The sequence below is a fragment of the Coregonus clupeaformis genome, unplaced genomic scaffold, assembly GCF_020615455.1.
Source record: "Coregonus clupeaformis isolate EN_2021a unplaced genomic scaffold, ASM2061545v1 scaf0080, whole genome shotgun sequence".
NCBI lineage: Eukaryota > Metazoa > Chordata > Actinopteri > Salmoniformes > Salmonidae > Coregonus > Coregonus clupeaformis.
In genome coordinates, this window is record NW_025533535.1 from 388,646 (window position 1) to 404,401 (window position 15,756).

Genomic DNA, 15,756 nt, shown 5'->3' on the forward strand with positions numbered 1-15,756 from the left:
GCTGCAGAATGCTGTGATAGCCATGCTGGTTAAGTGTGCCTTGAATTCTAAATAAATCACAGACAGTGTCACCAGCAAGGCACCCCCACACCATAACACCTCCTCCTCCATGCTTTACGGTGGGAAATACACATGCGGAGATCATCCGTTCACCCACACCGCGTCTCACAAAGCCACTGCGGTTGGAACCAAAAATCTCCAATTTGGACTCCAGACCAAAGGACAAATTTCCACCGGTCTAATGTCCATTGCTAGTGTTTCTTGGCCCAAGCAAGTCTCTTCTTCTTATTGGTGTCCTTCAGTAGTGGTTTCTTTGCAGAAATTCGACCATGAAGGCCTGATTCACGCAGTCTCCTCTGAACTGTAAAGTTCCCTGTAGCTCAGTTGGTAGAGCATGGCGCTTGCAACGCCAGGGTTGTGGGTTCGTTTCCCACGGGGGGCCAGTATGAAAATGTATGCACTCACTAACTGTAAATCGCTCTGGATAAGAGCGTCTGCTAAAATTACTAAATTACTAAAATAACAGTTGATGTTGAGATGTGTCTGTTACTTGAACTCTGTGAAGCATTTATTTGGGCTGCAATTTCTGAGGCTGGTAACTCTAATGAACTTATCCTCTACAGCAGAGGTAACTCTGGGTCTTCCTTTCCTGTGGCGGTCCTCATGAGTGCCAGGTTCATCATAGCGCTTGATGGTTTTTGCGACTGCACTTGAAGAAACTTTCAAAGTTATTGAAATGTTCTGGATTGACTGACCTTCATGTCTTAAAGTAATGATGCACTGTCGTTTCTCTTTGCTTATTTGAGCTGTTCTTGCCATAATATAATTTGGTATTTTACCAAATAGGGCAATCTTCTGTATACCACCCCTACATTGTCACAACACAACTTGATTGGCTCAAACGCATTAAGAAGGAAAGAAATTCCACAAATTGACTTATAACAAGGCACACCTGTTAATTGAAATGCATTCCAGGTGACTACCTCATGAAGCTGGTTGATAGAATGCCAAGAGTGTGCAAATCTATCATCAAGGCAAAGGGTGGCTACTTTGAAGAATCTCAAATATAAAATATATTTTGATTTGTTTAACACTTTTTTGGTTACTACATGATTCCATATGTATTATTTCATAGTGTTGATGTCTTCACTATTATTCTACAATGTAGAAAATAGTACAAATAACGAAAAACCCTTGAATGAGTAGGTGTGTCCAAACGTTTGACTGGTAGTGTATATAAATAAATAAATAAAGGAAGAGAAGTTTAGGCCTAACCCCAGAGAGATAGAGATATGCCGGTGGCATGCTACGACACCGATATGCATTTCTTTATGTCAGATTTCTACTGTGTCTGCTATACAGATATATACTTATATAAGCATTATATTGTTACAGTCTTCCTTACCAAAAGTTCACAAGTCGGAGTCAGTTGGCGCACCGGGATGCACTGCCTTCATATCATAGGCCTGCAGTAACTAAAGCTTAATAATAGCCACACCATACCAAACCTTCACAAACGTTTCTGAAGTTTATTAGGGTAATATCAAAAGTAAGTCAAGACATTGTTAATAAGGAATATACGAGCAGAAGAGGGAATTTAAACCAGGTGGAAAAAACGCACTACCCTCCCCTGTGCCCCCCCAAAAACCACACAACGCTCCCCAAAGCACCCCAAAATGTTTGACAAACCTTCTCTACTTTGAACCCAACCCCCCCTCCAATCAATTTTGATCTGTCCCTTAGGCAATACTGTTTCATGTGCCCTACAGCTCTTTTCCAGAAGGTGTTGCTGGGTAGACTGGCAGGGACCCTAGCACAGAGGGAGGAGCTGGTTCACAATCCAGGGGAGTGGGTGAACAGAGAAGCCAAGAAACGCCAGGCTCTACAGGAGGGGGGCACTCTAAGGTAGTAGAACACCTGGTAGAACACTCTAGAAGTAGAACACTCTAGAAGTAGAACTCTCTAAGGTAGTAGAACACCTGGTAGAACACACTAGAAGTAGAACACTTTAAAGTAGAACTCTCTAAGGTAGTAGAACACCTGGTAGAACACACTAGAAGTAGAACACTTTAAAGTAGAACTCTCTAAGGTAGTAGAACACCTGGTAGAACACACTAGAAGTAGAACACTTTAAAGTAGAACTCTCTAAGGTAGTAGAACACCTGGTCGAACACTCTAGAAGTAGAACACTTTAATGTAGGACTCTCTAAGGTAGTAGAACACCTGGTAGAACACACTAGAAGTAGAACACTTTAATGTAGAACTCTCTAAGGTAGTAGAACACCTGGTAGAACACACTAGAAGTAGAACACTTTAAAGTAGAACTCTCTAAGGTAGTAAAACACCTGGTAGAACACACTAGAAGTAGAACACTTTAATGTAAAACTCTCTAAGGTAGTAGAACACCTGGTAGAACACTCTAGAAGTAGAACACTTTAAAGTAGAACTCTCTAAGGTAGTAAAACACCTGGTAGAACACACTAGAAGTAGAACACTTTAAAGTAGAACTCTCTAAGGTAGTAAAACACCTGGTAGAACACACTAGAAGTAGAACACGTTAATGTAGAACTCTCTAAGGTAGTAGAACACCTGGTAGAACACTCTAGAAGTAGAACACTTTAAAGAATAACTCTATAAGTTAGTAGAACACCAATACCATCTGATTAGACCGACCATGAACTATAGCAATTGTCTTGGATAGAAGATAGTTGATATTGGAAGATACCTCTTTAGTATTTCTTCCTGGGTCTGATGTGTGCTGTTCTTATATAGTTGGTATAAGAAGATGCTTTCCTTAGAATTTCTTCCTGGGTCTAATATGTTCTCTCTGTGTATTCCTTCACTGTAAGACACACCCTATGGCGCTGTCTACAGTCCACCCTGACTCCAGTACTGGCCTATATGGTGGAGGTTCTGGACAGGGATGCCAACCTGGACCTGCTGATCTCTGCTGGGCTCAGTCAGGCCCTCATACAGCTGTGGTTGGACATTCTGGCAGACAGACATATTCTGGACCTTACACCACCACAAAACTCCAGGTATCCAGTTCAGTAAATTGTTATTGTCCCCAAACTGCAATTGTTTTGTATTTTCTGAGATCTGTATAAATGTCACTCTATGAGTAGTTCCAATAACCTTTTGTGATCTAAATTGAAGAAATCAACATAAATAACTAAAATACCTGACTGATATATAGTTGTATAATTCTATTTCCATTTTCCTCTCTAGCGGGTCAGACCAGGAGGTCTTGGTGCAACATTACTTACAGTTGGGTGGTGAGGAACACCCCTGTGCTGCCCCCTTCAGTTGGCTCATGAGAATGCACTTCCAAAGCCTGTGGGAGGAATCAGAGTTTGTACCAGGTGAGTGACAAACTTCATAAACTGGTTTATCTATGTCCCCAATCATGTGTCCATATTGGGACTATCTAGAATGAAATAAATGATATTATGCTATGAGTATATTGTCTAACTCTAATTGAATCTCACTCTTAGTCACAAAGGAGGATGACAGCACCCAGAGGATTGTCCAGTTTGTGAGCACGGCAACCAGTAGCAAGCTGGGTAGCCTCATAGGGAAGCTCTCAGACCAGGAGCGCCTGAACTTGGACCAACGATACCTGCGTGACTTTCTGCTGCTTTCCTTCAAGATCAAGTCTGAGGATGAGCTGAGGGTGCGACTGTGTGAATCTTGAGATCCCATTTGACATCACATTTTAAAACAGTCTAGTAAAAAGATATTGGGAACACTTTATAACAACTGTCAATTAATGATTTATAAATGGATAATTATCATTCATAATGGCTTATTAATGAAAGTTATAATAGTGTTGCCAATATATTTTCGCAAATTGGTTACTCATGTTCCTTGTTTCCGTACACAGGTGTTCACCAGAGCGGCGCTGGGCTGTGTGTCTGAACTCCAGCGTTCCATGACCATGACCCCTGATCTGTCTCCTGCCTGGGTGATGGCTGCAGCCAGACACTATGCTCCCAGACTTGACACTCTGTCCCATATCCTGCTGCTGCAGCCCCAGCTGGCCCCGGACATTCTACAGCAGGCCTCACACACAGAGCCCACAGACATGGTGAGATCACATCAATAACACCATAAATAAGGTCCAGAGTTAAGCGTTTAACTAGGGCGGGAAGTTTTTCCTGGTCACAAATGGCCACAAGGAACAACACCCAAAGAATGATGTTACGACCTGGAGTAAAAAAGAAAGCATGATGACGATCGTGGTCTCTTTTTGTGGCAGCTAGAGGATATTTTGGCTCTTGGAATTTGTGTGGAGAGGACCAAGCTGCAGACTGTGACCTCCCTGACAGAGTGTAAGTCCCTCTTACGCAGAGTGGAGCTCCTACAGCCATGTCTGGATAGAGCATTTGGTCAGAACTACAGCTCCCTCTGCAACCCAGGCTGTCTCCAGCACCTGGACTCCATCAGGTACATTCATTGATTGATATAGTTAGTTAGTTATTCTTTGATTGTTTGTTTGATTGATTGATTGATTGACTGACTGACTGACCGACTGGTTGATCAGCAGATTGATTGATTCTTACCAAATAAAGTAAAAACAATTTTTTTTATATTATGCACCTTCTTCAACTTCATCTTCTGTCCTTCAGGTCTATTTGGCGTGGGATGCTTGTAGTAGCAGCATTCATCCAGCAGGTGATGTTTGAGGGGAAACAGATAGACCCCAGGCTGGAGGATCTGGCTCTGAAACACTGTAGCCTTCTCCAAAATGTAAGTGAGAGGTTGGGTTTAGACAGTATTAGCAATAATGATCCACCCACCCTTGCAGTAGTGTAGTGGAGGGTATACACAGGTATTCGCCGTATACCCACTTTTATTTTTAGGGCATTGTGTATACTCACTTCCTAATCCCCAGGATGCGTATCAAAGTAGTGGAGTGGAGGTATACGGCGTATCAATTAATACGGCTGATTGAACAGATCAGAATGTTTAGCTTAAAATGTTGATAAACTATTATTTCTTGACATTTTAAGCCAGCAATGTGCACACGGCAGTAGGCATATGTGAAAATGTTCCAAAAGGCAATTTGGGGAAAACACTGTTCTAAAATGTACACTGCACATGCAAGCAATTTTATGGACAGAGATGGTAATATCGGTTAGAAATTTAGAAAGAGGGGAGATCTAAAGATGCAACAACTATCATGGGCTGCTAATATGAATAGGATAATGCCTTTGGCTGCTAGACAATGAAAGACAGGAGAGCGTGTAAGTCTTTATAAAATAATTGCCTCCACGGTTCTATGGTGGGATTTTGGCTATAGGCTACTTTGAAGCAAGGAAAGACATGCCTCATAATATGTAGTAAAACGTCCAGGTTTCAAACAGGAAATATATAGTGATGATAGGATAACCGTCTTTTGGTAGATGGAAAGGCTTTCCCAAAAATCTTCTTAAATGTTAACTAGCTACAACTAGCTACGACGTCGCCTATGCCTACCTGTCAGAATTATATCATGATTATTTGCATCAATCCAGTGGCCATTTTGTTTTGCAAACTCCATCTCATGTGTGCTACAGAAACATCGCAAACAACAGTGCTAGTTGAATTAAAGGGTATCTACACTCAGAAATCTAAATTTCGTACATTTTCCCATACCTCAAAAGTGGTCTCCTGATGTGGTGTAAGCATTGTTGTGGACTTACAGCATCTTTTTTTTAATTTTTTTTTGTGTGACTTTGAGAGTGAAAAACTGATTTTTTTTTGGAGATATCTGACTTAGTTGACATTCTCATTTATCTGTTTCAATAGAAGGCCTACTATTAGCCTACTTGCACAGTACAGCTTGGGTTGGCCTGTCTGTGGAAGACCCATATGGGATTTATCATTTTAGGTCATTCAGAGTGTATGTTACTGTATGTCATAGAATTTTTCACACAGGGCGCCTTTTCTTTGCCAAGCGAGCCGTTTGGGAGATGTCTGGTAAAAATTAGAGTATACAGTGCATTCGGAAAGTATTCAGACCCCTTGACGTTTTCCACATTTTGTTACGTTACAGCCTTATTCTAAAATTGATTAAATTGTTTTTTTCCTCATCAGTCTACACACAATACCCCATAATGACAAAGCAAAAAAAGGTTTTTATGAGTTTTTGCAAATTTATTAAAAATAAAAACAGATATATATCACATTTACATAAGTATTCAGACCCTTTACTCAGTACTTTGTTGAAGCAACTTTGGCAGCGATTACAGCCTTGAGTCTTCTTGGGTATGACGATGGGCCACTCAAGGGCATTCAGAGACTTGTCCTGAAGCCACTCCTGCGTTGTCTTGGCTGTGTGCTTAGGGTTGTGTTCCTGTTCGAAGGTGAACCTTCGCCCCAGTCTGGTCCTGAGCGCTCTGGAGCAGGTTTTCATCAAGGATCTCTCTGGACTTTGCTCTGTTCATCTTTCCCTCGATCCTGACTAGTCTCCCAGTCCCTGCCTCTGAAAAACATCCCCACAGCATAATGCTGCCACCACCATGCTTCACTGTAGGGCTGGTGCCAGGTTTCCTTCAGAAGTGACGCTTGGCTTTCAGTCCAAAGTAATAAAATATGGAAAAAGGGAAGTGGTCTGAATATTTTCTGAATGCTGTGTACCCACTTCTCAAGGCACCACTACACCACTGCCCTTGATTGAATACTTTATTGATTACCCGTTCTTTGTCATGTTTAAAGAGAGCTCTGCAAGGCCTATTCAACATGTTGGAATCAGTTTGCAGTTTTTATATGTTTTTCTTCCTCTCAGCTGATGCAGGATTCTCCTGATCTGAGGAACGTGGACACACTGCAGCAGCTGATCCGTATCCTCAACTCCTATCATCAACAGTGCATCAGCGGGGACATACGGTAAGACTCAATTCAACATCATATTGTTTGGTTTTGTATTAAACTAATATACATTTGGCCAAAAGTATGTGGACACCTGCTCGTTGAACATCTCATTCCAAAATCATGGGCATTAATATGGAGTTGGTCCCCCTTTGCTGCTATAACAGCCTCCACTCTTCTGGGAAGGCTTTCCACTAGATGTTGGAACGTTACTGCGGGGACTTGCTTCCATTCAGCCACAAGAGCATTAGTGAGGTCAGGCACTGATGTTGGGCGATCAGGCCTTGTTTGCAGTCGACGTTCCAATTCATCCCAAAGGTGTTCAATGAGGTTGAGGTCAGGGCTCTGTGCAGGCCAGTCAAGTTCTTCCACACCGATCTCGACAAACCATTTCTGTATGGACCTCGCTTTGTGCACAGGGGCATTGTCATGCTGAAACAGCTGTTGCCACAAAGTTGAAAGCACAGAATCATCTAGAATGTCATTGTATGCTGTAGCGTTAAGATTCCTTTCACTGGAACGAAGGGGTCTAGCCCGAACCATGAAAAACAGCCCCAGACCATTATTCCTCCTCCACCAAACATTACAGTTGGGTCTATGCATTGGGGAAGGGAGCGTTCTCCTGGCATCCACCAAAACCAGATTAGTCCGTCGGACTGCCAGATGGTGAAGCGTGATTCATCAATCCAGAGAACGCTTCTCCACTGCTCCAGAGTCCAATGGCGGCGAGCTTTACACCACTAGAGCCGACGCTTGGCATTGCGCATGGTGATCTTAGGCTTGTGTGTGGCTGCTCAGCCATGGAAACCCATTTCATGAAGCTCCCAACTAACAGTTATTGTGCTGACATTGCTTCCAGAGGCAGTTTGGAACTCGGTAGTGAGTGTTGCAACCGAGGACAGACGATTTTTACACGCTACGCGCTTCAGCACTCGGCGGTCCCATTTTGTGAGCTTGTGTGGCCTACCACTTCACGGTTGAGCCGTTGTTGCTCCTAGACAATTCCACTTCACAATAACACTTACAGTTGACCGGGGCAGCTCTAGCAGGGCAGAAATTTGACGAACTGACTTGTTGGAAAGGTGGCATCCTATGACGGTGCCATGTTGAAAGTTACTGAGCTCTTCAGTACGGGCTATTCTACTGCCAGTGTTTGTCTATGGAGATTGCATGGCTGTGTGCTCGATTTTATACACCTTTCAGAAACGGGTGTGGCTGAAATAGCCGAATGTGTGTCCACATAGCTTCACATCACTTAAACATTAAACTTGACGTTTTCCACGGTATATATTGAGCCATAGTTGTATTTCTTATTTCTCATGATACTTTCTACCTCCTAGGTTTGGCATCAATTGCCCAGTGTGCCTATCAGAGCTCAAAGAGCCATCCACACTGCCCTGTGGACATGTCTTCTGTCTGTCCTGCATCCAGAGCAGCCTCCAGACAGACAGGCATTACTGTCCCAAGTGCAGGGAAGACCTGCCACCAAACTTCCAACCCTCTGTGTCTAAAACCATCAAGTGAGTTCAGAGACGGCCTTCAACATCCACCTGTCGACCTAATTTACCTTTTCTCTGAAGCGGGCGTTTGTCTTTACCCCATCACACAGAACAAACTTTATACAAATTGTAGTAGAAATATTTTTATGAACGTGATAGTGTCCAGCATTCACAGTGAATGCATTGACTCCAGTGCTGTAACAAAGCCCTGTGTTATCTCAGGTCAGCCCTGCAGCAGTGTGCAGAGATCAGGGGCTGCTGTAACTCCTTCTTCCTGGAGGTGGTGTCCCGGTTCTGTCTGTCTGATGGGGAGAGCCCCAGAGAGGGCGTCATAGAGCTGCTCTTCTCACTACTCATCTCTGCACAAGGTGAGTGCCCTGGAGGAGATGGGAATCCATTTTGAGTGGTACTGCAGCTACAGTGTAGCAGCTGGAGACAATTCAAATATTAAAGAAAAACATTACATCTACATGTTTCCGATTTTGTATGCCTGCAAGTTTTAGAGTTCAAAATGTTGATTATAAAAGGCTTGTGTGTGCTTGTGTGTGCTTGTAGGGAATGTGTACAGGACCAGAGAGCTCACTCCCTTCCTAGAGTGTGTTGACAACAGTCCTGTTGTCCGCTCTGTACTGCCTAAACTCCTGCTGCAATACAGGTACTTCAAAGTATACATCCTACACTGACATATACTAACATACGCACACATTTCTCTCACATTGTCTATGAAAGAGCTGGCCTTACTCTATCACTTAAAAACAAAGACTGAGATTGAAAAAATCTAAAGTATTGTGTTTATTTAAAAAACAGCATTTCCAGAGCAAGTAAAAACCAATTGTAGTATTGGTGGTAATAGGGTTTTCATAGGCAATGGGTTAGTTATAGTGACATATTTTGGGGTGGTTTGTAGGTGTGGAGTTATTATAGTTGGTTATAGTGGACTAGTAGAGTAGGCTAGAGTGAGTAATAAGCAATTTTGTGGCAGTGATTTCGGTTTAGAATGTTGAAGCCTGCATTCCGTCATTTATAGTTGAAGTATGAATGGTAGCAAAAAGCTGTGTTGAAGCCATCTAGGTTGAGTCGGTCTGCACATTTCAACGTTGGGTTGGTGTTTGCAGGTGAAACGGATCAAGAGCAGTGGCAAATCCAGATTTTGCCTTTGGAGTCTATGAAGCGTTTATGCTCATTTAAAACGGTTATAGTTCAAAAAGTATGAAAGCTTGCTTCCAGACCGGAAGGAACTCTGGGGCCTTGGCTGGTAGAGGTGTAGAATGATTGGGGCCTTTTCTCAATTGCTTTCTTCTCGCGTCCTCTCTCCTCGCCTCTTTCTCAAAACCCATTGGGTGACCATCAAGTCGATGGTCACCGCCTTTCATAGTGTGTTGCATTCTGGGGATCAAAATTGTTCGACTTGTGTCTACATGTCGACTGCATGAACTTTACAAAAATCATGTGAGGTCATGAATTTTTAACTGTAGTCGACTGCAAGTTTCTGCAGTTGCTCTTCACTGACTTCATCCTGCAGCCATCGCCTGCATTGTGGGAGGCTCTATTGTCAACAAATAATCAGGGTGTTTTTGTTTGACCCACGAGAACGTGACCAAAGACTTGACTGAAACAGGAACCAACTCTGCCGCAATTCATGTATTCAGTGGATATGTACAAATTAATGTGATATTTGAGACTCTTTCTCACTAATCGATAGTACAATGTACACACATATATTTTCAGTTTGTGAGTGTGTGATATGGGGGTTGGAGACATGTTTATTTCGACATTATAAAGAACAACTTTTATAAACAATGGCAACACTGCCATGTTGCACTGAGCCTTGCTGTTGGAAAACCACATCAGTGTCTGACTTTCGGCTGTCGCAAATCAAATAAAATCTAATTTTATTTGTCACATGCTTGGTAAACTACAGGTGTAGACTAACAGTGAAATGCTTCCATACGGGCCCTTCCCAACAATGCAGAGAGAAAGAAAAGAGAAATAATAGAAAAGTAATAACATGTAATAATAAAACGTATAATAAATACACAATGAGTAACGATAACTTGACTATAGACGATACAATATACTTTATACTCCATTTACATGGAAATTCATTCTGTGACGTCAGCATACAAATTCACAAACACAACACAATATTATATTACATGCAGTACGGAAAACTAGAACGTTAGTAAACAAGTCACACATTTACATTTTCACATATTCAAAGTCTCCGCGTCCTTCTGTCGACCGTGCATCTGTCCTGTCCCACTGTTCAGCAGCACGATGGCTGATGGAATGGAACTTGCTCCTATTCTTACTGAACAGTGGGACCCTTAAACTCCTTCTGGAAGGCAGCAGCTCAAAAGATTGGGCAAGATTGTGTGTGGGGTCCTCTATGATGCGTTTGGCCTTGTCCTTTGCCCATTTATCATAGAGGCCCTGAAGCCCCCCGCACTGCAGCCTGCGGAGCTTGGACCCCAGGTTCACAGTCCGCCTGAGGATACCCTTATTAGCCACTGACAGCCCACCGGTCAGGAAACAGAAAGTCAGCACACTCTCTATATGGCAGGTGTAGTAGTTGGAGAGTATCCGGGTGTTGACATTCAGTTGTCTCCGTCTGTGCAGGAGGTACGAGGTAATTGAGGTAGATATGTACATATAACTAGGAGTAAAGTGACTAGGCAACAGGATAGATAATAAACAGATGCACCTCCCCGACTTCATGCCTCAACTTTCGTCTACAGTCGGTTGCTTTCGCCTCACCCACTCAAACGAGCCCAGTGTGATATGTTTGACTTGAGTGAATGTCAACAAGATGCATAACAAGCATTGTTAACAGTGGGTGTTGGTCTCAGCACACAGTCACTTCAATTGGATGGAACTTTTGAGTACATCTTTTAACAAAGCTTGTGCGGAGTGAAACTAGGGTTTAAGTAAATGTGAACATACCGGTTGTTACAGTGTATGTGTACTGAGAGACTGTATGTGTACTGAGAGACTGTATGTGTACTGAGAGACTGTATGTGTACTGAGAGACTGTATGTGTACTGAGAGACTGTATGTGTACTGAGAGACTGTATGTGTACTGAGAGACTGTATGTGTACTGATTAATTAGATGCCTAAGTAGCAAGAAAACAATGGGTGGATGACTACTGGAATTTGAGTGAAACTATGCTTTAATTACATTCCATTAAATACTAGTTATTAGGATATAATTTGCGGTTGCTAGGTTATTAATCAGGTGTGCCCAATTTTGATGTATCCTTATAGCGACTAAGTAGGTGATAGGAATGTATTTGCTAAATCTTTGCCTAAATATGCTCCAGCTTTTTCACCTGCAACTGTTGACAGTCATATGGCACTCTAAGCGGGGTTCAGTTAGTTGCAAGGGAATCACAGCCTAATACAGACTCATGATGGGCCAATGCCAATCTACTAGTTTAATTTCTTAAAAGAGGAATTTATACCAGGGTTGGGGTCAATTACATTTCAAATCCATTCCATTTAGAAAGTAAACCTAATTTTAATTCCAATTCCAAATGTTCCTAATTGAAAAGCATTGAAGAGAATAGGAATTTCCGTGTACTTCCTGAGTTGACTTGAATTGATAGGCCTACCTGTACTCTCCAGGGTGTTGTCCTCTTCCTCCTCCTCCTCCTCCTCCTCCTCATGGTATGTCTCTCCCCCAGCTTAATTGTCATCACCTACAGTATGTGGAGATTGTGAATCATAACATTATTGCAAGTTTCACCAGTAGCAGTCAACAATCAATGCTCAGCCAGATCATGTTTTGAGTATGACAATTTGCTTTAGGCCTATAGCCTAACCAACTTATCGTTACTTACCAGCATGTTAGCTGGTTATGTTGGTGAGCATTGAGGCAACAGCAGGTCTTTGTCTTAGGATTTCATACATTTCCGATAGAAAGCGATACATGCTTTACCTCCAGCACCGCTTCCAGTGACTTCTCTTTTTTCATGCAGGTAGCGCTGTTTCAAGGCTTTGCACTTATTTCTTAGGATGTGTCACAGTTTGTTATATCCCTTACTTTGCAAGTCCTGATGTAATTGTTGAAACACAGAGGAGTTTCTTTGGCGTTTCCCATTTAAAATAGATTGGGAAACGTGTCTTGTTTGTGAATTAAACTTAGAAAGACCTTGGTGTCTTCCTCTGTCCGCTTGTATCTTGTCATTTTGGCATGTCGTTTTGTCCCACAAGCAGTAGGAGCTTTATAGTTACATGATCACATCACGTGCCCCGTGTACCTTCATAATTATTTGACAATCATCATTTATTTGACAAATGCAGTTTCCATCATCATTTGTCGCAATAAAGAAAGTTTGACAAAATAAAAATGGGGGGCGTTATTGAGTTGAAGATTCTGTGGTGGTGGCTGTCCTCAAAGAATACATTTCATCGAATTCAAAATTAAATTGACCCTTACGGAAAAACCACATGAATTTCTCGTGATCACATGAAGTGTTCCAGAAACACATGTTTTCATGTGATCACGTGATCTTATGTGAAGCTAATGTGATATGTGACAACATGTAAAGCAACATGTGATAACATGAATCTTTTTCACATGATTTCACATCTGAAATTTCACGTGAAATCATGTGTTATTCCACATGTGAAATCATGTGGTTTTTCTGTAAGGGGAATTCATCAGATACAATGGTTCAAGTCAAATCACAGTACAATAAAATACTTACATGCAGGTTGACTCTCGACAATGCAACATAATAAGAATAATACATGGAATAATACAAATTAGCTCAATAGAATAAAAATAGTGTACATTTGAAGAAATATTAATACAGGGAAGGCACTCAACAATTTACAGTAGGATATTTACACATGTGGCGGGGAGCAGGAATGGAGAGCAGTGTTGAATTGTGCAATAGGTTGTGGAATAATAGTATACACTCCCCTCCATATCTATTTGGACAGTGAGGCTATTAAATCACATTTGGCTCTATACTCCAGCATTTTAGATTTGAGATAGAATGTCGTCTTTATCCTCACCATAGCAACCACGGTGCTTGGCCTATACTGTAGTCTCAGTCGGTATTAGATAGAACATCGCGACCCCACCCGCCTGTGGGGAAAACAACTTGTGGTTACCTAGGTTACCCCATTGGCTCACAGCAAAAACCTGACCTTTTTCAAATTTGTGGGCATGGTTGAGGGGGATTCCTTACGTGAATATCGACTCGGAGCATGGAAGCGCGTGGGGGAAAGGGCTGTGGGAAAAAGATCCCAAATCTCGTCATTGCCCCCTAGCAAATTTAGGCTATTGTTTATATGTGTATTTCACACTACATTGAGGTAAAAATCGGAGGATAACGCTTGTATGGATTTCAACCTCAACACATTTTCATGTCATCGTCACCAATCAACTGCATTACAGTTAAAACCGACTTTGACTACCACCACGGATTTCTGTATGCGAGCTATGCTAACCAATTTATACGAATTGAAGTTAGCATTTAGAAGTCAATTCTTGTAAATCTGAAAAGGTACAACTTCTAAATGTTATGCTGCGAAAAAAGCTAAATATATCCAAATTGGACTTAAGTAACCACATTGTGGGCCTGTTACAATACATAAATCATGACGGATTTGACGAATATCCACTTTGTTAGATCAGATTGGTTGAATGTGCGCCAATCTGGTCAATGGAGCGGTCTGCGTTCCATCGACCCCTGTAACGCATCCATTAGGCGACAGTACAGAATGTCAGCTTTTATTTGAGTGTATTTTCTTATGTATCTGTTTTACCGTTTAGAAATGAAAGTACTTTTATGTTTCTAGTCCCCTCATTTGAAGAAGTCATAACCCGCTGATCAATGTCTAAATGGTTTGACATGATAGCACAGCTGAAACGAACACAGCTTGTTTACAAAGCTGAGCAGGGTACATAAAAGTAGGTATCTGGATGGTAGACTCGTTCTCACTGAAGTGCATTTTCCCTTGTATACCAGTAGGAGTCACTCTTCAGGCAGGAATCGTTGGACTGTGGCTTTGCATTTTATTTCAATATTCCTCTTTATTTAGGTTGATGGCATGATGTTGAAACAATGATGTCGATTCAAACATACCATTTTACTATCAACATTGAATCAAGGTAAAATAAAATGTATAATCAAACTTTTTCCACTTAGATTCCACGTCACAATACGTTGACAAATTATGTTGAAACAATGTTGATTCAACCAGTGGGAAGTATTTGGACAAATTAATTTATAGTGTATTAAAGTAGTAAAAAGTGTAGTAATTGGTCCCATAGTCCTTGCACGCAATGACTCCATCAAGCTTGTGACTCTACAAACTTGTGGATGTGTTTGCAGTTTGTTTCAGTGTTTTGAATTTTGTTTTGCCCAATAGGAACTGAATGGTGAATAATGTATTGTGCCATTTTGGACTCACTTTTATTGTAAGTAAGAATAGAAGATGTTTCTGAACACTTCTATAATATAATATGGGATCAAATACTACTCTTTTGACTACTTTGAAACATTATAAGTACATTTGTCCAAATACTTATGACTTTTTCACATCGGGGGACTAGATACATAAAGTGCTTTAATTTCTAAACAGTAAAACAGATATGTATGAAAATACACTCAAATAAAAGTTTACATGCTGTACTCTTATTTAGAAGCTCGATCTCACACGTGGGACCAGTACGAAAACGTACATAAACGACTAATGTAAGTCGCACTGGATAAGAACGTCTGCTAAATTACGTAAATGTTAAATGGACTGTCATCTCATATGGCACATTTGATCTCAAATCCAAAATGCTGGAGTATAGAGACACATTTTACATTTTGGCTTCACTGTCCAATTAGATATGGAGGGGAGTGGAAGTCAAATGGCAGCAGTCATGGTGTGTAGATATAGTTCTCACACCCAGTAGAACATTCTGAACCTTTCTTCTCCCACACATGTCACTTACATCTGGTTAGGGCAACAGGTGTTTTTCCAGTTTGCATTCTGGCTAGGCATGATGATTAAGAACAATGCTCTTCGAGATGCCCTACAAAAGCCACCATCCCTCATCGTGCACAGTCTAATCCATCATTCATTTTGCGTGCCTGCAGTGCATGACATTGCTCTCATCCATGAATGTCAAGATTCTTAACATGAACAAATATATTATTATTTGTCATCATAGCTACATTCCATCTTATTACGGGTGGTTGTAATCCTGAATGCTGATTGGTTAAAACTGCATTCCAGCCGGTGTCTATTCCACAAGTTGCCACTGGCTAAATATATGATGTTAAAATGCCTATTTACTCTGTTCCATCTGACTGTGCAATCCACTGTTTCATCAGCCCAGCCAGGCAACTTATAAACTTGATCTCCACTATAAAAAGCAGCTAGACATTATCTCACATT

At 41.4% G+C, this 15,756-nt stretch overlaps 1 protein-coding gene across 1 annotated transcript in view; it reads left to right on the forward strand.

The window, feature by feature from the left end:
* rnf213b (ring finger protein 213b) overlaps nucleotides 1-15,756 on the forward strand; it is a 109,144-nt gene that overhangs the window by 32,077 nt on the left and 61,311 nt on the right. Inside the window, 11 exon segments of the mRNA XM_041878961.2 lie at nucleotides 1,770-1,905; nucleotides 2,850-3,038; nucleotides 3,229-3,362; nucleotides 3,495-3,673; nucleotides 3,884-4,087; nucleotides 4,259-4,446; nucleotides 4,629-4,749; nucleotides 6,770-6,870; nucleotides 8,193-8,372; nucleotides 8,574-8,719; nucleotides 8,907-9,006. Of these exon segments, the coding sequence (XP_041734895.2) occupies nucleotides 1,770-1,905; nucleotides 2,850-3,038; nucleotides 3,229-3,362; nucleotides 3,495-3,673; nucleotides 3,884-4,087; nucleotides 4,259-4,446; nucleotides 4,629-4,749; nucleotides 6,770-6,870; nucleotides 8,193-8,372; nucleotides 8,574-8,719; nucleotides 8,907-9,006 (1,678 nt within the window).